The 23,388-nt window shown below is 41.6% G+C and overlaps 1 protein-coding gene across 7 annotated transcripts in view; it reads left to right on the top strand.

The window, feature by feature from the left end:
* The first annotated feature begins 21,259 nt into the window (after positions 1–21,259).
* Positions 21,260–23,388, top strand: part of phf14 (PHD finger protein 14) — a 132,683-nt gene continuing 130,554 nt past the window's right edge. For 4 of the 7 annotated variants that reach the window (XM_085148942.1, XM_085148945.1, XM_085148948.1 and 1 more), the window contains exon 1: positions 21,404–21,773. In XM_085148942.1, the coding sequence (XP_085005068.1) occupies positions 21,767–21,773 (7 nt within the window). In that variant the 5' untranslated portion in view covers positions 21,404–21,766. The other 3 variants (XM_085148943.1, XM_085148944.1, XM_085148946.1) reach the window with 3 other exon arrangements.

Below are 23,388 nucleotides of genomic sequence, written 5' to 3'. Positions count from 1 at the left end.
CATGACTATTGTAGATTCTTACTGAAAGCATCAGAACTATGATTGAACACATGAAATTACCATATGTAGTTAACACAAATGTAAATTAAAAAGTGTGAATGTCTTGATGCATGCTCAATAGTCCATTTCGTCACTGATCCAAGTGACGTCTTCATCTCATCTGACTGCAGGTTTCACCAAACTTATAAACAGTACCTTTGCACAACAACTGAAACTAGCCCACTGAATGAACAATGGGCTGGGTGGTAGTTCCTTGATCATTAATATCCAAATTGTCGTGACCATTCATCAACCACCACTGATCAAAGACCAGTGGTCTCTAAGAAGTCACTTGGATGAAGCATTTTCAGTTTCTTACACTGAAAACGTTTCATCCAGATGAACAGAATCAACTTTTTGGGATTTCCTTACCTGGATGATTGTGCATGCATCAAGATATTTTAACCCACTTTGGCATGGACTGCCTAAAGCTAGTACATGTGTATGAGCAAACAGCACGTAAGATGAGCTGATTACACAAACCACGTGAGATGCAGATGCAGACAAAATCCGATTACTCCTAAAAGTCTACAAATGAGCTCTTCAGCTAAGGGCCTCTGAGCAAAAAAAACCTCCAGAAAGCACAGCATCAGGTGCTCAGTGAGCGGGTGAGACTAATTTTACCATCGATGTGGTAAAATCTAAAGAAGAGCAGATCCAGCAGAGACTCATTGATGTTCTAGTTTCTCTTTAGCTTATTTCACTAGCTTGGCCCACGTCCTCATTTTAGGTTTGACAGCATTTTAGCAGGTAAAGGTGAATGCTTGGACATGAATTGAGCTGCGGTTTGGGGAAGGCCTTGAAGGGGACTGGCGACAGCTCCCGGGCCTGGCAGATCCCCATGTACTAAATAGAAGTGAAGAAGTTAAAGAACTGAAAAGAGGAGGGAGGGGAACGTAAACTAGAATGAATAGTTTACAGAACTGGAGGAACATATATAGATGAGAACCGGAAGGAGCGTGTTTGGAGGCGTGGTCCCGCTCCTGAAATTCCGATACATAATCTCCAACTAGTTAATTTCTGTCATGCCTTGGTTGCTGTCATAGTTTGCTGTTTATTAGATCTGTTTGTGTCATCATCCCCGGTGTCTTAGTCCCCCTCGTTGGTTCATGTTATCAAGTTTGTGTCATGTTGACTATTTAGTTTGAAAGTCTTGTTTCCATGTTCCATGTCTTTGTTTTACTTACCCCCTGGTGTCATTATGTTCATTCATTCTCCAGGCAGCTGTTTCCTAATGTGCTTCCACTTCCCATGATCACCTTCTGTGTGTATTTGGTCTGTGTGTTTTCATTTTGTCTTTGTCTGATCGTCCATGTTACCTCCTTCATGTATATAGAGAGTCTTCTTCACACGCTGAGGTTATTTATGGAGTTCCACACGGTTCAGTGCTAGGACCAGTTCTGTTTACATTATACATGCTTCCCTTAGGCAGCATCATTAGAAGACATAGCATACATTTACACTGCTATGCAGATGACACCCAGCTCTATCTGTCCATGAAGCCAGATAACACACACCAATGAGTTAAACTGCAGGAATGTCTTAAAGACATAAAGACCTGGATGGCCACTAACTTTCTGCTTCTTAATTCAGATAAAACTGAGGTTATTGTACTCGGCGCTGAAAAGCTTAGAAATATGGTATCTAACCAGATTCTTACTCTGGATGGCATTACCTTGGCCTCCAGTAACACTGTGAGGAACCTTGGAGTCATTTTTGACCAGGACATGTCCTTCAACGCACATATTAAACAAATATGTAAGACCCGGTTCTTCCATTTGTGCAACATCTCTAAAATTAGAAATATCCTGTCTCAGAGTGACGCTGAAAAACTAGTTCTGTCTGCAGTGCTCCAGAGACAAGGAACGGGAGGAGGTAGTTCAACAAATACGGGCTACTGACGTTGATTAGTGGCTTTCTTAGCACCACACTGCAACTCCAGCCGTGGCAACAGCAGCCTGCCAACGCACAGTTCCCCACCACTGACTACAGGAACAAGAATGGGATTACTGAGTTTTGCTCCTCCCCTTGACATTCCTACATAGGGCTGGGTATCGTCACTGATTTCTAGAATCGATTCGTTTCCGATTCACAAGGTCCCGAATCGATTTGATCCACGATTCGATTCAATTCGATTTGATTCGATTTGAATCTGGGAAATTTTGACAGTCAGAAATATTATAATTCAGATCAGTACATTTACACATTTTTGTATCTATAAAAAGGAAGCTGACACACGCAAGACTTTATCAAAGGTGTGAGCATCACAGCAGATGTCTTTGTGTCAAAGTAGCTGAAGATAAAACACAGAAAAACATGAAGGTGATTTTCCTGGCCTGGGATTTTATAAAAATATTCTGCAGTACATCAAAAACAAAAGAAAACCATTAATCAACATATGAACATTACCTCTGACGTTACAGCGGTTTTATTAGAGACACAGCTGAGTGTTTTGCATTTTGCATAATTTTAAAAAGTTTAAATTTGTTCAGTATTGAACGGCAGAAATTAGGTTTTCTTTTCGGAAGTAAGTAAAAGGAAAAAAACAGCGGCCGACAGCCTGTAAACAGCGGCAGACTTGTGCGTAACAAGCAAGCGAATAATGCAGAAAACTGATACACAAGTACAGAGAGAGAGAGAGAGAGCTGTGCATGAAGTGTGATTTTATCCTGGTGGCAGCAAAACAGTAAAAGTCAGAGTGAATTCATGACGTTGTTTATGTGAAGCCTAGTTTGGATTTTCTTTTGCTGCTGGTTCGGTCAATATTGTTTGGAGGGAGATCAAACTAACAGCTTTAGAATCACCACAAAAAGGGCGTGAACACAAAGCGCGGACCCGCCGAAACATCAGAATCAGCGAGCTGTTGGCTTTCAGCCCCGACCGTGTCCGTGCTGTCGGTGAGAAAGGCGACATCTAACTGATTCTGATCCGCGGGTCCTCGCTGTGTGTTTACGTCTTTGTGCAGAATCCGTGTTCCTGCTCTCATTTACTGTCTTAGCTGTTTGGTGGTTGTTGAAATTTTGAGGTTTCACCTGAGATTCTGGCATTTCGGGCAAAATAAATTTATATTAAAAAATCAATTCAGGATTTTAATGAATCGATTTCACATTATCCAAGCCAGAATCGATTTTAATTGATAAATCGATTATAAAAACCTACCCCTATTCCTACATCACCACCGCAGTTGGACCTCCCGCCATCTGCCTCTTCTCTGGCTGAGAACGAGAAGGTCGCCACGACGTCACCCTTGGCTTTGGGGGTGTTTGCATCATTCACAAATGCTTCCAGGAAGAAGTGGCGCCCGCATTGCCGCTCCACCGCTCAGCAAATGGAGGTGAGTGACAGTGGGTTCTTGCTTCCAGGCCTCCGTAATATTATCATGAGTGAGTGTAATTCAGACGTAGTAATTCATGGACTTGAGTGTGAACAGACTATTAATGCTTCAGAGGCATAGACACTTTTCCTGTGCACTAAAGATCCTATATTTACCCAGTGTACATTGTTAAAGACTGTTTCCCAGGGGGCCAGCGATGAGGCTTCACCGTCCATCCCTGCAGTAAATGTTGGAAGCGGTGAGCATGAACTCACATTTAGGGCAAAAGGTTTAAATGATCATTCATTCCGTGACTCAGCTAAACTGGCAGATAGTATGATCATGAGCCTTCAGGAAGAGAATGTGTCTGGAGAAACTGAATCCGTTCTGCCTGAGACTGTCATGAGTCAAGTTAATAGAGTTTTGAATAACACAGATTGTGTTGCTGATTCTGTAAATTTAAAACAATGTTCATTGAACTGATTCCCTCTAGGATTGAAATTCTGTCAGAGCCAGGCTCTAAGGAGGACAGGGCTATGTTTAGTGGGTCTGAAAAGGCAACTCAGGAAGAGATGGACTGTGTCTGCAAAAACAACAATTCTTTCCATGTCTGTACCTCCTGAACAGGACTGCTCAGCTTCCAAACAGGCTGGAGACCCACTTGTTTTGTTTTGTTTCCCTCAGGGGAAGGAGCCCAAGGTGGGCAAAGACACTGTAGTTGATTCTGGGGGGTGTAAAGATGTTAATTTGTTCAGTGTTTCAAATAATTATCAAGAAACATCTGGTGGGTGTGAAATAACCAGCCCAAGTGTGTGTGCTTCTGTTCCGGCCCCGTTGGACGGTTCTGTGAGTTTGTCTCCTAAGTTTGCCAAAGACTGTTTTTCTTGTACTCCTTCTGGGGATAGTAATGAGAAACTGTTTGTCATGTGCCCCTTCTGAGCCTGGATTATCAAGGCCAGCCTTTTCTGAGCCCATGTCAGACGCAGAGGCAAAGAATAAGGACTTTAAGTTTTCTAGTTGTATGTCTGGGTTGAAACTACACTGTATTTCCCAGCTCTTTGAGGCTGCGTTCTGTGTTTCACCAGTGACTTATGTTAAGACTTTGCAGGGTGTTTCTGTTGGTACAATTCAACCTGCTCACTTTGAGAGTAATACATTTTATGGAATGATCTTGGCTTTTAGAACCTGTCTTTGATAGTGAAGTGTCTCGCCCGGCTTATATGACCAGTGCAGACTGTGAACATGGTAAGCTGGCCTCTGAGACTGCAAAGTCTGTAAACTCAAAGTCTGTAAGCCCAAAGACTGCCTACTCAGAGTCAGAATTCAAGCACTATTCACCCCTGGAACATATATCCTAGGGCTATGGACACAAAGGACTGTTTATCTCTTGCCCTTTCAGAATGTGGAATTATTCCCTCACAGACTGTTTTTTCTGAGGCCGGATTTTCTAGCTTGGACTGTGTCACCACGGCTTCCTCCGAGCCCAAGATTAATACTACAAGAACTATTATTTCAAAGGCCCCTGGAGTCTTTGGAGCCAGTGCAGCTGCCTCCATCAGCAGCTGAGAGCTCAGTTGATCTCATCCAGTCCACTACAAACTTTGGATTATTGTTACTGCCTGAACAGGCTCCCTGCACTGTGCAACCCCAGCCTGCTGCACCCGGAGCCAGCTGAGCCAGCTGTGTGCCCTGAACAGCTACGTCCACCTGCTGCTCCAGCAGGTGCAGGGTCCCAGGAGCTCCTCCAGCCGTCTGTCATGTTCCTGTTCCTGTTCCTGCCACATCTCAGCCAGAGGTCATCGTCATGCCTAGTCTCGTCTCGACCCAGCCATAGGTAGACTCGTCTTGCCTGTCAAGTCACGTCCACATCCAGCATGCCTGGTGCCGACCAAGCAGCCAAGGTTCTCAGCCAAGCCTACACCGTCGCCATGACCGTAACATGACCGTAATCCATGGGTTTAGCCTCTGGACCTGCCTCGACACAACTGTCTCCACCGCTGGCCCGCGGTCGGCCTCCTGAACTTTTGAACTTTTTGTGCCGTCAACCTCTGGGTCCATCTTCAGAACCGAGGAGTCACGGACTCTTGTGCTGCTGACCTTGGGGTTGACCTCCAGAATTATGCTTTTTGAACTCTTATGCTCATGTTTTGGTCTGGCGTTCCAATATAGGTTTTTTTTCTTTTGTTTTGTTGTTTAGTTTGCGTTTGCGTTTGGGTCCACCATTCAGCTGGAACTGATAACAGCCACAAAAACAGCAATTTGAAACAACAGCATTGCAGACATGGAAGCAGGGCGACTACGGACGAAAGTTTCAGCCTGTTTCACCAATGCAAAGCCCTCAGCATCCAATATCAGCATGGAAGAAAGGAAGGCACACACATCACTTAGTAATGACAACAACATTATCATCTTTCTGGCAGACAAGGGCAGGTGCACAGTTTTACTAAACCAGAGAGACTATCGTGAGAAAACTTTGTCACTGCTCAGTGACAAAAATACTTATGAGCCCCTGAAACGAAACCCAGGAAGTGGTTACATTTGTCTTCCAGCTTGGGTTCCATTTGGGTCATATGTTAAACAGCATGTCACAAATCTGTGAGTCATTGCATTTTAAATGTAATATACAAATCAGTTCTGTGTTGCAAAAAACCTTTTCCAGTTAAGGCAAATAGCAAAGCTTTAGCCAGTTTTGTCAAAGCATGACTTGGAGAAAATAATACATGTCTTTCGGCTTGACTTTTGCAGTCAAGTCAAAGACTTGACTGCAAAAGTCAAGTCTTTGACTTGACTTTTTGAACAAGCTGAAGCAACATCTTCAGCTTGTTCAAAATGCTGCTGCTCTTCTCTTAACTTGTCATGGTTCTGGGTCTTTTTGATAAAGCATTCTGAGTTTCTTGAGTTTTTATTACATTTTGAGTTCTGGTTATTATTTAAGGTTCGTAGAGCTAATCCATGTATGCTTTTGTACATTTAGGCTCGCCCTGTGTCTTTGCTCTCTGTGTCTGTGTTTAAGTAGGTTGTGTGAGTTCTTGTCTTGTTTTTCTCATGTTTCATTCTGTAATCCCCTCGCTTGTCATATTTATCCATGTTTTCCCAGTCTGTCATGTCATGTCTGTCATGTCTGCGTCTCTCTCTCCCTTGTGCACTTTCATGTTCCTTTGCTCCCTCTCGTCTGCCTTTCGTCCACTCCTGTGTCATGTTCCTCAGTTTCCTTTTTTATTGGGAAAGTCTTGTGATTCCATGTACGGTGTGCTTCCCCTGTGGCATCATGTTAATTTGTGTCACCTGTGTTCCCTGAGTGTTCTCACTTCACTCGTTGTCCTTTATTTATTGCCTCCAAGAGTCTGAATTTGGGTCCTATCCTGCCTGCTCTACACACAGTTCATGACATAACTGTCATGGTCCTGGGTCGCTGACTCAGCATTTTCCTCTCGTCAGTTCGTCTGTGTCCTAAGTCCTAATGTTGGCTTATAAATGCCTAAACGGTCTTGCTCCTCCATACCTTTCTGATGTACTTCAGTCTTATCCCTCGCGAGCCCTTAGATCAGCCGACCATCTGCTTTTGGTTGTCCCAAAGCCTAGGCTGAAACTTAAAAGAGAATGAGCTTTTTCAATTGTGGCTCCCAAACTTTGGAATACGGTGCCTTTAAATATTAGACAGGCATTTTCACTTCCTGTTTTTAAGTTAAATAGCTTTTGGACTGGTGTGAGTTGATATGCTTTTTATGCTTTTATGCTAAACACTAAAGGCTGAACACTCAACAGTGAGAAACATAGAACATGAGAACATGACAGCCTGACATTCTCTTTGTCAGGCTGTCTGCACACAGAGAAGTTTAGCACAATTCAAAATTCAAAGTATAAATTAGACACATGGAAACAGGAAATAATTGTGATTGGCATTTAATTGGAAAATGCCATGGTTTAGACTTAGCACTCCCTGATTTTGTTCTCCACAAGCAGGAAAATTCATATGAAAGAGGTAAACGTGGGATTCAGCAGGTGGGGGAATCCTAAAAGCAGGTTTATTGGCTCACAATAATTTCTATTGAGAGCACCAGTAATTCAATTCAATTCAATTTTATTTATATAGCGCCAAATCACAACAAAAGTCGCCTCAAGGCGCTTCATAGATACAGAGAAAAACCCAACAATCATATGACCCCCTATGAGCAAGCACTTTGGCGACAGTGGGAAGGAAAAACTCCCTTTTAACAGGAAGAAACCTCCAGCAGAACCAGGCTCAGGGAGGGGCGGGGCCATCTGCTGTGATTGGTTGGGGTGAGAGAAGGAAGACAGGATAAAGACATGCTGTGGAAGAGAGACAGAGATTAATAACAGATATGATTCAATGCAGAGAGGTCTGTTAATACATAGTGAGTGAGAAGTAGATGTTCTTAATGTACAGGCTGTGATCAGCTGATCTGCTGCTCTTTGTGGAAATATACATCTGAATTCAAACAGATGTGAGCAGATGTTTCATGAGTTGGTCGAATTCCATTCTCTACACCAGGATTCCTCAATCCCAGTCCACGAGGGCCGGTGTCCTGCAGGTTTTAGATCTCACCCTGGGTCAACACACCTGAATCACATGATTAGTTCATCACCAGGCCTCTGGAGAACTTCAAGACGGTTATTTATCCATTTAAATCAGCTGTTATGGATCAAGGACACATCTAAAACCTGCAGGTACACCAGCCCCCGTGGACTGGGATTGGGGAACCCTGCTCTACACTGAAGTACTCTGTTTGTACTAACTTTATACTCGCTGTAACCCTGATAAATTTACAGCACTCAGAAAGAAGAGTTTCTTTCAATGCATCGTAGTTCTCGTCTGGTAGTTTAATTTCCAGGCTTGCCCTGGAGGCATCACCTGCAGCTTGGTGTGGGGCAGAGGAAAAAGGACGGCAAGGAAAAACTCCATGCTGCAGTTTTCCAGTTAAAAGGGAAAAAAGAGGTTCCATTAACATTTGTGAGAGAGCTGCCATTAGCGGTGAACCACAGACGGGTACCTAGCTCGAAGGAGTGTTTCTTCGAACTTTTTGAACTATTCTGACTGTTTTTGGGGTTTTTTTTGAGGGACAATTCCATGTGTGCTGTGTAAGGAGCTGCCATCGTGGATCTAAGATGCTGTTGCTGCTGTGGAGGCCTTCTGTGTGTCAGGACGCCGACATGTTGACGCCTGCCGTACCAGGAGGGCGGTAGGGGAAAAAACAAAAAGGAAGTCCACCTGAAAACTACCTTGTTATTTTCTTTGCTACTTTTCTTCACCTGAGACTCAGGATGTTTTTTGTTCTCAAACCCAGATAAACTGGTAACTAAATGAAACTGACATCATAAAAAACTGAAGATTGACCACCAGTAAAAAGTCAAGTGGTGTCACATTTTCCTTTCTTTTTCCTTTTCTTTGGGGGTGTTGAAATATTGTATTTTCTTTCTTGTCTTACATCCATTTTGGTTGCTTCAGTTATTTTTGTGATGTATTTGAGTTGGTTAAGAATACGCAGAGGGAACTGAACAAAATATTTATATAAAGCTAGCTTTTGTTTCCCAAACCTGTGGTCCTGTGTGTTGTGTGGGTTGGAGGTCTTATTTGCTCTTGTGGAGTCTGCTACTGCCAATCTCCTTCCCAAACCTAGTAGATCAGTGAGCGAGGAATCTGAGGAAACCTGTGATAACTCTGAACTAGAAGGCCCTAGGTCTGAGATTTTTGATACAAGCCCTAGATCAGGCGTCGGCAGTCTGAGGCTCTGGAGCCGCATGCGGCTTTTTTGTCCTTATACTGCGGCTCCGGGTGGTTTGGGAAAATAAATTAGAAGTATTTAGCTGAAGTGCATTTTATTTGTCTTTAGTTCTTTTTTTAACTTGTAGTTTTAAATTGGAAGATTATTGTGATTTTGAAATATAAAAATGAGATTATATTCTATTATTTTTTCATCCGGAAGCCGGTGTACCCGCCGAAACGCCGTGCATTTATCGAGACTTTCGACCCCAGGTAGGCCAGTTATGGATCTTTGGATCCACATTATGTCAGCAGCTCCACCGTGAACTATGTTAAAACAAACACCGCTCACGCCTCACAGATGACAGCTTACAATCCTGCATAAAGATGAAAGCCCCGATCTGCAGACGCTGTGCGCAGAGGTTCGGGACCATAAGTCTTATTGTAAACATATCACAGCAGACCCGACGATGTTTGCATGAACATGCTTTTCAGCATCTCTTTATTGACCACTTTTCACACACGGTTGCTGTACGCATACAGCCGGCTGTAGCTTTTCAGCTCACAGCCCAACACACACCAACACAACAGCATAGAGAGCACAGACTTTAAGGTGGCGAGGCGTGATTGCGGGTGCCGCTCAGGTGCGTCGCCTCCCCTGCAGCGGCGCTGCAGACCACGCCCGCCACACACATTAACCAGGTAAAATACATATTTAGGCAGAATTTTGCAAATATCTATTTTTCAACTTTTAGCAGCATAGTGCTTTTTTCCCAGTTGTTTTTTAAAAGTCAGGTCAAGACTCCAAAAGCCCAAAGGCGATATAAGGTGGCGGCTCACAACAGTTTGTGTTTGCTGGATCATTTTAGTTCAGCTTTCCTTTTGTTATATTTCTTTAAGAGTTCAAAATGTGTTAATTACATAAATAAAATGTAATTTTCTCTGTAGCACTTCATGGATTTTATAAGCAACGCACCTTATTTGCTTTGTGGATTCTTTTAAAAAGCAGTTAAAAACTTTTCTGTTCAAACAAGCCTTTTGTTGATCTACGTATTTTAGATTCTTTACATTATTTACATTTGATCTTTTACATTGTGTATAATGTCTATTGATTGTATTGTTTATTTTAATATTTGTGTACAGCGCTTTGTGACTGCCTGTCTGTGAAAAGCGCTTAATAAATAAACTTTACTTACTTTAGTTGTTCACACAAAGCATAAAAGTAACAATATATAAAACAATATATATAGTGTTATCTTCATTTTAGATTTCAAAAAGTATTTGCGGCTCCCAATGTTTTCTTTTGCGTGGAAACCGGCTCCAAGTGGCTCTTTGGGTGTTAAAGGTTGCAGACCCCTGACCTAGATCCAGATATTGTAGATGTTGGCCAACAGTATAGATTATCTCTTTACGAGGGTCACACGTCCAGGTTACATAGACAGACACTGTGGACCAGTCACACACTGTTATTTACTTTAAATCCATCACAGTACAGCAAACGAACCGGTTTATCCTGCACTAACCTGCAGAGGATTTTCATCCAACATTTAGATAACATAGTTAGTTTGGCTCAGTTTGTTTTGCAGCATATTTCAAAATATGAAAAAACAAAATGTCATCTGTAAAGACCCAATAGCTGGTTTAGAATAGAATAGAATAGCCCTTTATTGTACATGTACAAAATTATGGAGATTATTATCTGAAAACATAAGGACGTATATGTAAGCTTTACATTTCCAGTTTATCAAACCCCACTGATCTGATAAAATCAGTCCTTATTTTTAAGCCTAAGCTCTGTTCTTCCTCTCCTGTCCTGTCTTTCTTATCTTTCTCCATCTCTGAGTGAAGTTAGCTCTCTTTATTTTCTCTCTCTGTGAAATACAGCAGCTGGAGCTTTTGCTAGCAACACACTGTGCAACAAAATGCACACAAATAGTCGGTGTCTTTGCTGATGTTTGTTGAGCTGATACAATAGCTGCATGTGAAATGATCTTACCCTGAAAAAATGTGCTCGCTCTTCTTTTGCCACGCTAGCTAGATGCTGAAGTACTGCGATTGAAACTTACAGACACCTGCAGTTGTTCTGGTGTTGGGTCATAAATAAAGAAAACACAACCCACTTAAACCCCTGACACATGACTGCGCCTCTTTTTATTTATCTAAATACAACATCGTCTGCTGATTAATAAACGAATAGGATAGCCTTTTGTGTTTTGTGTGAAAAGTTAAAAAAAAATACTCAAGTAAAGTACAGATACCTTAAAATTCTACTCAAGTACAGTAGTAGAGTATTTGTATTTCCCACCTCTAAATACATGTGTGTGAATAAGAGGGAAACAGCTGTAACAGCAAAGCAAGCAAGGAACAGGGCACAAGACAAGTGAAGAGGAGAGCGCAGGCAAGGTGGAGTGGGTGAAGACAAGTGACGGGATAAAAGAGTGAAAGGGAACGTTTACAAGACGGTACTGAGATCTGCTCTGAGGTCTGGTTTGGAGATGGTGTTAGAAACAAAAAGACAGGAGGCAGAACTGGAGCTGGCAAAGTTGAAGATGTGTGACCAGAATGGACAGGATTAGAAAGTATATCGTTTGGACATGTACGGAGGAAGGATAGTGGATATACTGGACAAAGGTGGATGGATATGGAGCTGCCACGAAGGAGGAAAACAGGAATAGCACAAAAGAGATTCCCGGATGTAATGAAGGAGGATATGCAAAGGGTTGGTGTGAAGAAGAAAGGTCAAATGGAAACAGATGATCAACAGTGGTGACCCTTAAAAGGAGCATCTGGGGGGGAAAAGCAGCAGCCAGGTTTTCAGATAATGTATCACGTTTTTCCATTCTGTTTTGAAACTACAGCAAGCACTGCTATGAGTAAATTTAAGGCTTAATTGTTGTCTGCCAAGGATACATTTCGTCTCAAGAATCTTTGTGTGTCCGTCAGTGGTGATTTGGCAACAAGCAAACTTGGATGAGTGGAGCTGGTGGGGCGTGAGCAGGCGGGGGAGTTCTTTCCTTTACAGGTTTTGGAGTTTCCAAGCTGACTCAGCAAGTGTGGCTGAAGGTTTTCACACGTTGAGGGATTCAGGATTTCCAGAGAAACTAATTAACTCAAGCATGAGACAGGAAGCATCCTGGCAAAGAATTGAGGCCAACTCCAGCCATGAAATACCCTGCACATGACGAGCTGATCTGGTACAGGGGTGCAATAGACAAACCAGATTGGAAACACTACCCGCAGGCAGAGCAAGCACCTGGTGCCAATCTCACCTCTCTGCCTGCGGCTAAATAACAGAGAAGTTAAACACAAATAGTCAACATGACAATGATCATCTGTAAGTTGGAGAATCACAGTTATTTTTCATAATTTTCCTTATTTTCTCTTGTTTGATTATTTTTTCTTCTTTTTTCTTCAGTTTTGGCCATTTCACCTGCACTTGAAATATGCTGTACGTTCTTTTATTTTTCCATACTAAGAATTTTACTGCATGAAAATCTTTTTAATGCTTATTGAGGAGGGAGACCTGAAAAAACAACATGAGTCTAGTCACTTGTTACACTACTCACATAAACTAGTCACAAAGGTTCATTAAGGCTTGGATGGCTTTCAAACCTCCACCAATTCTACTGTAATATTTGGACCAGCATTAGATGTGTTTATGTGTGACCTATTTTGTAATAGATTTGCTTTTCCCGGCATGTCAGTTTTCTGAGTGATGATGCTCGGTCTGGAAAAGGTTAGTCAGAATTAACTTTGGTTCATTTTAGAATTAATCAAACTGAAATTTACATAAATAGTCCAAATTGTATTATCTGTCCAGAGCCCTAGATCTTCTGAAGTCTGTGAGACAGTATTATACAGTAAAATGTTTTACTCCATGTTCATCACAGTGAATTATCAGATTAATTTAAAAGAGAGATCAAAATAGTATCTCCTTAAATACAATTTGTTCTACATGCCTCAGATGTAATTGGTCACCAGTGAGCATTTTATTCATTAAGAGATCATCAGACACTTCCAGTGGGACAGTAATACAGTCCTATATTTCTCCAGATCCAAAAGAAGATGTAAAGGCAGACTCATGAAAGAGAAATGCAGAATATGGTGCCACCTTATTTACACCACATGAATGAATGTTCCAATTTAAATGCAAAGTCCTGAGGTGGAGGGAGGCTGTAGATCACACTGACATTTTGGGACATTTTACCTCAAGATTTATAAATAACATCCAATGTAATTACTCCTCTTCAAATGAGTTTTTAAAGCTTACTTGTCATGGCATATCCTTATAGTAGTGTTTTTATTGCCTAAAGTCTGTGTTATTCTTACTCTGTGTAATTACTTCTGTCCTCTGGCTCATCAAGAAAATCGATGACTGAGCAGGATGCTTTCTCAAGATTTCAGCTTTCTACAATCTAACTGTGATCTGTGGAGGGCCTCAGGTGCCAAAATGAATTCATTAAATACATCATTAAACAATTAATGTGTTATTAATCAATTAAAATGGGAAATAATCCATTATTCATATATACTCAGCCTCTGTCATGTTCTTGTCAATATTCTTGATATTTATTATAATCACCTCTGTAAATTCTTGATATTTATAATTGAGCAATTAGTCTGTTACTGTTACTGTTACTGAGCAACTGTAACCCACATTATTTCCCTTGTGATTAAGAAAGTATTCTGATTCTGATTAATTAAACATATTTTGAAAATAATTTAATTTTAATTCTTTTCATTTATAACATTTAATAAATTATTTATCCATCCATCTTCATCCGCTTTATCCGGGGCCGGGTCGCGGGGGCAGCAGCCTAAGCAGAGAGGCCCAGACCTCCCTCTCCCCAGCCACCTCCTCCAGCTTATCCGGGGGAACACCAAGGCGTTCCCAGGCCAGCCGAGAGATATAATCTCTCGAGCGTGTCCTGGGTCTGCTCCGAGGCCTCCTCCCGGTGGGACATGCCTGGAACACCTCACCCAGGAGGCGCCCAGGGGGCATCCTTGTCAGATGCCCGAACCACCTCAGCTGGCTCCTTTCGATGTGGAGCAGCAGCGGCTCTACTCTGAGCCCCTCCCGGATGGCCGAACTTCTCACCCTATCTCTAAGGGAGAGGCCAGCCACCCTTCGGAGGAAGCTCATTTCCGCCGCTTGTATCCGCGATCTCGTTCTTTCGGTCACTACCCACAGCTCGTGGCCATAGGTGAGGGTAGGGACGTAGATCGACCGGTAAATTGAGAGCTTCGCTTTTACACTCAGCTCCCTCTTCACCACGACGGACCGGTGCAGCGTCTGCATCACTGCAGCTGCAGCCCCAATCCGTCTGTCGATCTCCGGCTCCCTTCTCCCATCACGTGCGAAATTATTTATTTCTATTAATTAATGACACATTTTTTAAACAATTTAATGATGGATTTAATTAATTAATATTGGGACTCTTGGCACTGTTGCTGTGTTCATGAACTAATGTTATCTGTCAATCTCACCCATCAAAGTCAGCGGGCAGAGCTAACACTGTCACTGCAGCCTCTGATTGGTTAGTGTGCAATTTGGGATTCTGTTCTACTTTGCTGGGTCAGCAGAGTCTAATTGCCAAATACATTAATTTCCCTATCACAATAAATCCTATTACATTTTTCCGAGTGACCTCGCCTTATTGAACTAAAACCACTGAATGAAGCACAAACTGCATTGGAATGAGCATGTATTCATTTGGTGATTTAGAAAATGTATAAATGTTGTTCTACTTGATCTGCTGCTGAGTCTCTTTTACACTGATGGAAATGCAGATACTTGGACATGTCAGCAAGCAAAATCATGTTCTGAATGCTTTGTTGTGCCAAGCACATTTGCTTTCCCAAGAGGAGCACTATGGACTCTATGCTCGAGTGGACAGGGGGTTAAGCCCAGGTTAGAGAAAGGAGAAGAAAGTGGAGGGTTAGAAAGAGAATAGGGGCAGACTGAGGATGAAACAAACAAGCTGGGTCTGCATCTGTAACAAAACCGACTCAAATGATACACAGAACTGGAAATGCAAGACAAAGGGAGATACACAAAAATGCATTTGCTGTGTGTGGGTGTGAATGAGGGACGATCTGATATCCTCGTGTTGGTGTCGTTCCCTCGTCATCATAAATAATGTTGTTCCAGGTTCAACATTGCAAGTGACCAATCACCTTCTCCTGACGTCATCCGCGACCTCGAAAAAAACAAACGCCTTCAAAAAATCAACTTCACTTGCGAGAAGAGAAACCGCCTCTGTAAGGACAATATGTATGATGCTTACTGTTTATTAAAGAAAAGTATCCTGAAATTCAAAGAATTCAAGTTCCTGGATCGGCGGACAGAAGCGGTTTCTCTTCTCGCAAGTGAAGTCGATTTTTTAAGGCGGTATTTTTCAAAGGCGCAAAAGGGGGACGTCACAACAAGGTGATTGGTCACTTGCAATGTGGAACAACATTTATTATGATGATGTGGGAACAACACCGACACGAGGAGATCAGATCATCCGTGAAGGGTGTGAGACAGACAAGAGAAGAGAGAGACTGAGTGTCTGTGTATGAGAGTTTGCCATGAAAGATACTTTAAAATGAGGGTGAGAGAGACTGCAACAATGGCCGCTTACGTTTGTGAGTGATGTGTTGTCAGAGGAAGTAGGGGGAGGAAAAGGCTCAGGATATGTAAAGGCTGAGGAGGCTTACGGTGCGTTCACACCAAACGCGATAGACGCGACCAAAACACGCCAGACACCCCTAGCTGGTCACGTGCACATTCGCACCTCGACGCGCGTCCAACGCAAATTGGTCGCACGTCCAATGGAAATGTGGGAGGAAGTAGTGCCAGATGGTATGTTTGCAAGATGGCAGCTGTCGATCTAGCATTTGAAGAGAGAGTCTCCCTTCTCTATAGGGCTTTGGAGTTGACGTAACGCTGCAATGCATTGTGGGAGTGCGGCACCATTTGGGAAGGCCACGAATCAAAACAAACACACTGTGTTGGAAAGACGACTGCCAGAACCATGCTTAAAATCAGCTCAAAAGTCAAAGGTCTGTATTGATGCTGGTTGCGCCCGTACGCCAAGAGGTACTTGGAAAAAATGGCAGTGGAGTAGAAACCCTGAAGACCTACCGCCATTGTCCTACCCTGATATCTTCTCGTACCTTGTCTTGGAGTCAGCGCATACACAGCAAATCATTTTTGGAATCATAATTCCCTGGTGGTGCACATCTAATTCACAAACGGTTGGGTACAAGATTTGGCCATTTTTAAGCCTCCACGTTGTGAGTACGTTGACCATATGACCAAGATAAAGCCAAAAATTGCTCTAGATGAAACCATAAACAGTGGAAGGCAAAAGGAGCCGTCCACAAAAAAGGCAAATTCCACTTTCTACTCTGGAGGAGTTGTCACCGATAAGCTACTCCATAAACAGAACACAGTTCTGCTGCATCACACATTAGGATGTTTGTTCTAATTTTCTATGACCTCAGCGCATTGAAAATAAAACTAAAAGCCCATAAAGAGCAATATGAATTTCTTTAGAACTTACCGGAATGAAAATGTCGGGAGCACACCAACAAAAAACTCGGGATGGCAGAGAACTCGATATCAGCTCGTCTCACCGCTGCTATCCAAGCCTGACGTCTTCGTTTGGTAACATCAGATACATGAGATCCCTCACGTTGCTTCCAGGAGGGGAAACGATAACAAGAGCCCATTTTCCAGCTTATTCCCTTCCCAATCGTGCGGTCTAACATTGCAATCGACAACACAGCAAGTACAAGCGATAGCTGATGCTTCCAAAAATCCTGACCACGCCCCCTCCAGTGACATCACGCTCCAAAGCCCTATTTACTTTCCAACTCGAGCGGTAGACGCGATACGCGCAAAAGCACAAAATGCACCACAAAAACTGACACGTGTTTTTATTCGCACTTCAAACGCGCCAGTCGCGTTTTCACAACGCAAATCTGCTTCTAAATTTTTGCAGGACCCCCAGTCGCGCTTCATTGCGCTCCTCCATTGACTTTATATGTAAACCTGACGCTCTGGTTGGTCAGGTTTACAGAGTTGGGGCCCATTTGCACTCAGAGCCACAGAATCAGTACCTGAGTCAATCAACCACAAAAAGAATAAGACAGACTGGCCTGAGTCTGTGACAAGCCATTGCCCCAGCCCACCAAAGGGGCCCTAGAGGACAGACCACTACAGTGCAAAGAGGGACCCAACAAGAACACGGGCAGTCCCGGGCAGCGGGGCCCCAGGCACCACACCCAGACCCGTATAGCAGAAGCCAGCAGCCCAATATCTGCCACCACAATCCCCCCAGACCCCACATCCCAAAACTATAAGGCAGCAGCCACAGATGCCCCAAAACAGCAGCCGCAGCCCTCCAGCTCCCACGATGCCACCAGATTTCTACTGACCAAGAGACCACCCCCATCTGCAAGACACATGGGGAGACAATCAGGTGCAGTTCTCTAAACTATTACATAAATTATTCTGTGTGTATTGTTGGCTGAGGGAATTTATCAGATGTCACGGGGGCCTGGAGGCTAGTACGTGGACACGGACCCAACACAGATTCAAAGACTGGAAACAGCGTTAAGGTGTTCCTCACAAGTTTTTTTCCTAAGCACACATGTAAACAATGGCATGAGGGAGTAATGCTAAGCAGGGAGTCTGACACAGTGGAACTGTGGACAGAGGGAGACAAAGACTGATAACGTGGAAATGATTGGGTTTGCGTCTTACTTGGCAGGTATGGCTCTGGAGGGAGGGGAAATGGCCAAGTGAGCGTCCTGCAAGACAAGTTAGTGGAAAACAAGGCAACAAGTGCAACACAGAAACACCAAGCATGCAGCACTGCAGACTGTTACTGACACAAACTGGCAGCGAAGAGATGCTGACTCTGGTCTTAAGTCCTGCCTTCCTGATTGCCTCAGATCTCCATCCGTTGAGCTGAGCAGGTGGAATAATGACGACTCCACCCAGAGGCGGATAACAAGGAACACACGGAAACAGTAGAAAGACACAGGATGCTCGCGTGGACCATGACAACATATTTGCTGCCGAGCACAGTCTCTACACCAAAATTTGTGTTTTCTTATTTATTCATTTAATTTTAATTTAAGTTTTTTTCAGCTTGTTAAATTATTTGTTTTTGTGGCAAGGTAGCATAGGCAAATTCGGTTATTAATGTAACCTTTGAGATGCATTCTTTCTAAATACAGAGTCTCTGTGGCTTTTACGCCCCAAAACTGCGCCAAAAATTGGTCCACCTCAAGGATCGGGTCTCCTGACATGAACAGAGTAACATAGTGTACACTGTGCCAGGAGGACTGCCAGGATTTATGCAACCTCTGGCCAAACAACCTCTGGCGAAGCAGATGGCACAACACAGAAGACCAGACATTCCCCAACTCTCTGTGAATGGGACTCGTAGCCACTGATCAGTAGTCTTTGATCAATGATCTCCCAACCTTTTGAGATAAGAACCAGTCCATTTTTATTGCTGACCATAGATATAAAATGAAGGTAAGCTGTGGTATTTAAACAATGCTTAAGTGGTACTAATGGGCCCATTGTTTGCTAAGAAAATATTCCCCACACCATTACACCACCATCAGCCTGTACTGTTGACATGAGGCAAAATAGATTTCACATTGTTCACACAAAATTCTGACCCTACCACCAGAATGTAGCAGTAAGAACTGAGACTCATTTTACCAGTTTGATGAGCTCCTGCAAATTGTAGTCTCCGTTTCCTGTTTTTACCTGAAAGGAGTGGCACCCATTATGCTCCTCTGCTGCTATAGCCCATCTGCTTCAAGATTTAATGTGTTGTGCGTTCAGAAAATGCACTTTCTGTCTGGCTATTCTCATCTGACTTCTGGCATGACCGATGCATTTCCCCCCGAAAAAACTGCCACTCTGTGGATATTTTCTCTTTTTAAATTACTCTTTTGTAATGCTCAGTTTGAACTTCAACAAGTTTTTTTGACCATAGCTACACGCTTAAATGACTTACTGCCATGTGACTGAGTCACTAAATATTTGCGTCAATGGGCAGTTGAGTGGGTATAACCAATAAAGTGGCTGATAAGAGTACATCAGGGGATCAACCAGTTACACACAGTCCTGCTTTGCCATAAATCAACCTGTTTGCCCAACTAGAGGACCAGTCAGGGTCACGTTTGAATTAAATGGGTAGTCCATTAGCATGAATTTTGAACAGATTGGTGTTAAAATTAGATAATTGCATTGCTTGTGCCATAGATTAGCATCTTGGCAGGTTACAAAACAAATATCTGACAAACACAGTGAGTTCTTTTGTTTTTATTGTTTTTTCTTTGTTTGTTTATTTTTATTTATTTATTTTTTGGGGTGGGGAGGGGGGTGTCTTTTACTCTTAGATGATATTTAATAAAAAATATTTTGTTACAAACTCCTTCCAATCCTTCTTCATTTTTTGTTGCCATAGTACCAGCTGAAGAATCCAGCGCATATGACAATGTCATGTTGGATTGCATTTTGAAAAATGACACAAACGTTATACACAGTGCATTAAAATGCCTTATAATCCGTATGTGATGCACTGGAGTGAGACCATCCTCACCTCACTCTCTCTTAGTCTCAACTTAGAAAACTTCTATTCTGATTTCCTTTTGTGTTTGGGGATTGGTTTGAGGTTTTAACTATAATAGTACATAAGCACTATAGGCATAAACCCTTTTTCTGCTTGAAAAACTGGTGCAATGAAGTGGCTGTTATACTTCCACCTGGCCTGACTGTCATTATCCCACTGATTTCAATGTCAGACAAAGTACTCAACACATTCCCTCCAACACTATCTGCTGCAAACAGGCTCCATGTTGATCAAAGGAGGGCAGGAGAGAAAAGGATGAAAATGCTGATAGTGATGATGACAGTGATCACTACTGTGATATCCTCAGTATTTTGATACAAGCTGATAAAAACGGCCTCTTTCTGCACAATTCAGGGCCATTTTTCATCAAGAAAGGACAGCTGTAATCATCCCTTTTGCTTTCCTGTCCCATCCGTCTTCTCCTTAGCATGCATCAGGATCAATCTAGGTTCATTTATTTTAATCATCTCTTATTTGCAAAACTGACAAAGTCAAAAGAGGACAACAGAAACAAAGTTAATTTTGAAAATAAGTCAAAGTATACATTTATACAACTCCATTCCTTTGGAGAAACATTCACATTTTTTCATTAGAAAACATAATTTTTAATCCCCCCCCCCCCCCCAATCTGTTTTAAATTAAATAAGTTAATTGTCACCATTAGATTCTCTAAGAAATTATTATTATTTTTTAATCAAAAATATGCACAAAAAAATCCAAACCTCAGACATGAGCAATGATACAATTAAAAAACAATTAATTAACGATACATTTTGAATCCTATAACTTTTTAAATGATAAATTAAGTGTAATTTTGAATCTTTGAAAAATATATGTGGATAATTTATTTGTCCACCTTTTTCATATTGATACAGTGCACCCAATCTCATTGTTCAAACCTGATAAGTATTGTTATTCCACCATAATGTGAGAATGTTCATAAATAGATATTTTAAATGGAAATTTAAACTTTTACCATCCCCATGAATGTTCAGTGCTGTTGACATTAATTCCAGCTCAAATAGGTACATTTTTAGAAAAGTTCTGATGTGCATAAACATTTTATCCCATTTATTTATTTTTATAGTCAGCTTTTTACACACTAACCTTTATTTTCTTTCTATTTAACTGAGTTCTTTTGTGTTATGAAGTTTTTAGCTTATGGAAATTTTGTTGTGCTACATACAAATTTCAAGCTATTTATTAGTTTTAGCTGTTGTAACAGGGATTTCCCAACTTTCGGAATGAAAAAAGTTATGTTATTCTATTGGTAATTAATAATTAGTAATAGTAATTATTCTAAAAAAACAACAACAACAACAACCCATAAATAAATAAAAATCCCCTAAATTGGATAGTCTATGATAAAAACTTGTATACAGTAAGTGGGGGCTGTTTTAATAATTTCTATGGTTCCAAAACTTAGCATTGGTTTTATAGTAGGCCTACATGCACTCTATACACAATTAATGTGATCGTTAATTAAATAAAGTTTATAAACTCAGATATTATTATTTTGATTCACTAACTCTCACGTGACTGTCACTACGTAACTGTCCTCATAGCAACGATATGCAGCCGTCAGTACGTCACCACGGTGTTCTCTATTGTCCATATACCATGCTTCTAATAGGAGACCTGTCGTAGTGAACGTGAAGCACAGAGTGAGTCCTTCCACGTTGTCATTTTTATATATAGATATATAGTTATATATATAGTCAAATTGTATTTGCCGTCTGGCACAACTAACAATTATTTGTTCCCTCAAACTGTTGCTAGTTAGCTAGCCCGGCTCTACTTTGTGACTAGTAGTGATGTTGCTGGTATGCTAAATGCTAATGCTGTTGTGTTTTACGTGCAGTTTTGCATTAACTTGGTCTGATGTTAACACATTAACTTGGATCTTACTTTTGAATGCTTTTAATTGTGTCCCTATATGTATACTAAAAGCATCACGAGCATCAGTGATTCTGTTAGAAGGTCATAATTTAAGCACAGCTAATAATGCTCAGCACGATTAGCTATGGTGCTTGACGGACCAAAATGTCTGGTAAGTGTACCTCTTAGGCTGTTTTAGACGACTATCGTAGATTCTTCAGTTAAAAAGAAAAACAAACATGTATCGTTCGTGAAAACAAAACAGGGACCGCTTTTGATAGCCGTTTAGGCGCAGCGGTGCTATTTGTTTGCTAACAGTGTGCTAATAGGCAAGTTGCGTAGCTAAGAGCTGCACAAATCCCAGCATCAGAAAACCTAATGTCTGCAGCTGATTAACGTTGTGTTTCGTGTTGGTGTTTAAGGGAAAACAATAGATAGGTTTACGCCACTATTTAAAGCCGCGTTTGAGAGAGAACTGTCCTTTTGATACAGGATACCCGAACGTTAAGGGCTAAAAAGTAATTGGACGTTTGGGTGCTGAATATTTTTTGTAGCAGCATAGATTGATTTGCATAAAGCACAAATTGAGTTTGCTTTAAATGTCTTTAAGTGTAACTCGCCGTCAATCTGAGGTGCAGACCGTACAGGTGAACTAGACCATCATTACAAAACAACCTCTACATTGAAGCAACTTTGTGTTATTGTACACAACCTACCTACTGCACTGCGGTACCTTTGGTATTTTATAGGTATATATAAGGGTATGCATTTCCCTATGCCTAGGAGTTTTCAACCATAAAACTCCTACCCTTTCAAACATACTTTTGTGGAGTCCACCAAAACTCAGCAGCATGTAGGCCAATGCTGATTGATTGGCAAGTGGGATGAAGCTGCTTCTTCTGTTCTGGAGTTCACCAGGAATGTGGTGAGGCAATGTGGGAGGCAAGAAAAAGATTATGTATGAAAAGCATAGACTTGGCTGCAAAAAACAGCATAGGCCTTCAAAGTCTGGAACTATCTTGCTGACAAATTGTCAGTGGCTCTCTTATAGACATTTTTCAGCCCTTTATGGACACTTAAGTTTACCGCAACTCAGACACTCCTCACAGTGTTACTGGAGCTTAAGGTAGTGGCATCCAGAGGCTAGATTCCATATTTGTAAGACTTTTTATGGCCGAGCACAATAACCTCAGTTTTATCTGAATTTAGAAGCAGGAAATTGGAGGTCATCTACCTACCTTTGAGACATTCCTGCAGTTTAGTTTAACTAAATAGTGTGTGTTATCTGTTTTGGATAGATAAAGTTGAGTATCACCTGTATAACAGCAACAATGTATTCTATGCCTTCTAGTGATACAACCTAAGGAAAGGATGTATAATGTAAAAATAATTGGTGCTAGCACAGAACCTTGTGGAACTCCATAATTAACCTTAGTGTGTGAAGAGGACTCTCCATCTGTTAGACAGATGTTTCAAACCACTGCAGCGTACCTTTAATACCTATAGCATGCTGTAATCGCTGTAATAATATATTATGGTCAGCAGTACAGAACGCTGGACTTTACATATGGGCACATAACCATCTGCTAGCATCTCCTTTTCATAGCCCAATTTTATTTGAAATACTATCAAATAAAATATTATCACTTTTATGCTTTATAATGATCATTATGCAATAAAGTAAAAACTATTTTGCATGGTTAAACATGCAAAGCTGCTTTTTATAGTTTTTTTCTTCTCAGCTGTGTTTTTCTGCTCATGACATCTTACTCAAATGTTGCATTCTT

The sequence above is a fragment of the Neolamprologus multifasciatus genome, chromosome 22 (assembly GCF_963576455.1).
Source record: "Neolamprologus multifasciatus chromosome 22, fNeoMul1.2, whole genome shotgun sequence".
Lineage (NCBI taxonomy): Eukaryota > Metazoa > Chordata > Actinopteri > Cichliformes > Cichlidae > Neolamprologus > Neolamprologus multifasciatus.
This window is presented reverse-complemented; position numbering and strand designations above follow the sequence as displayed.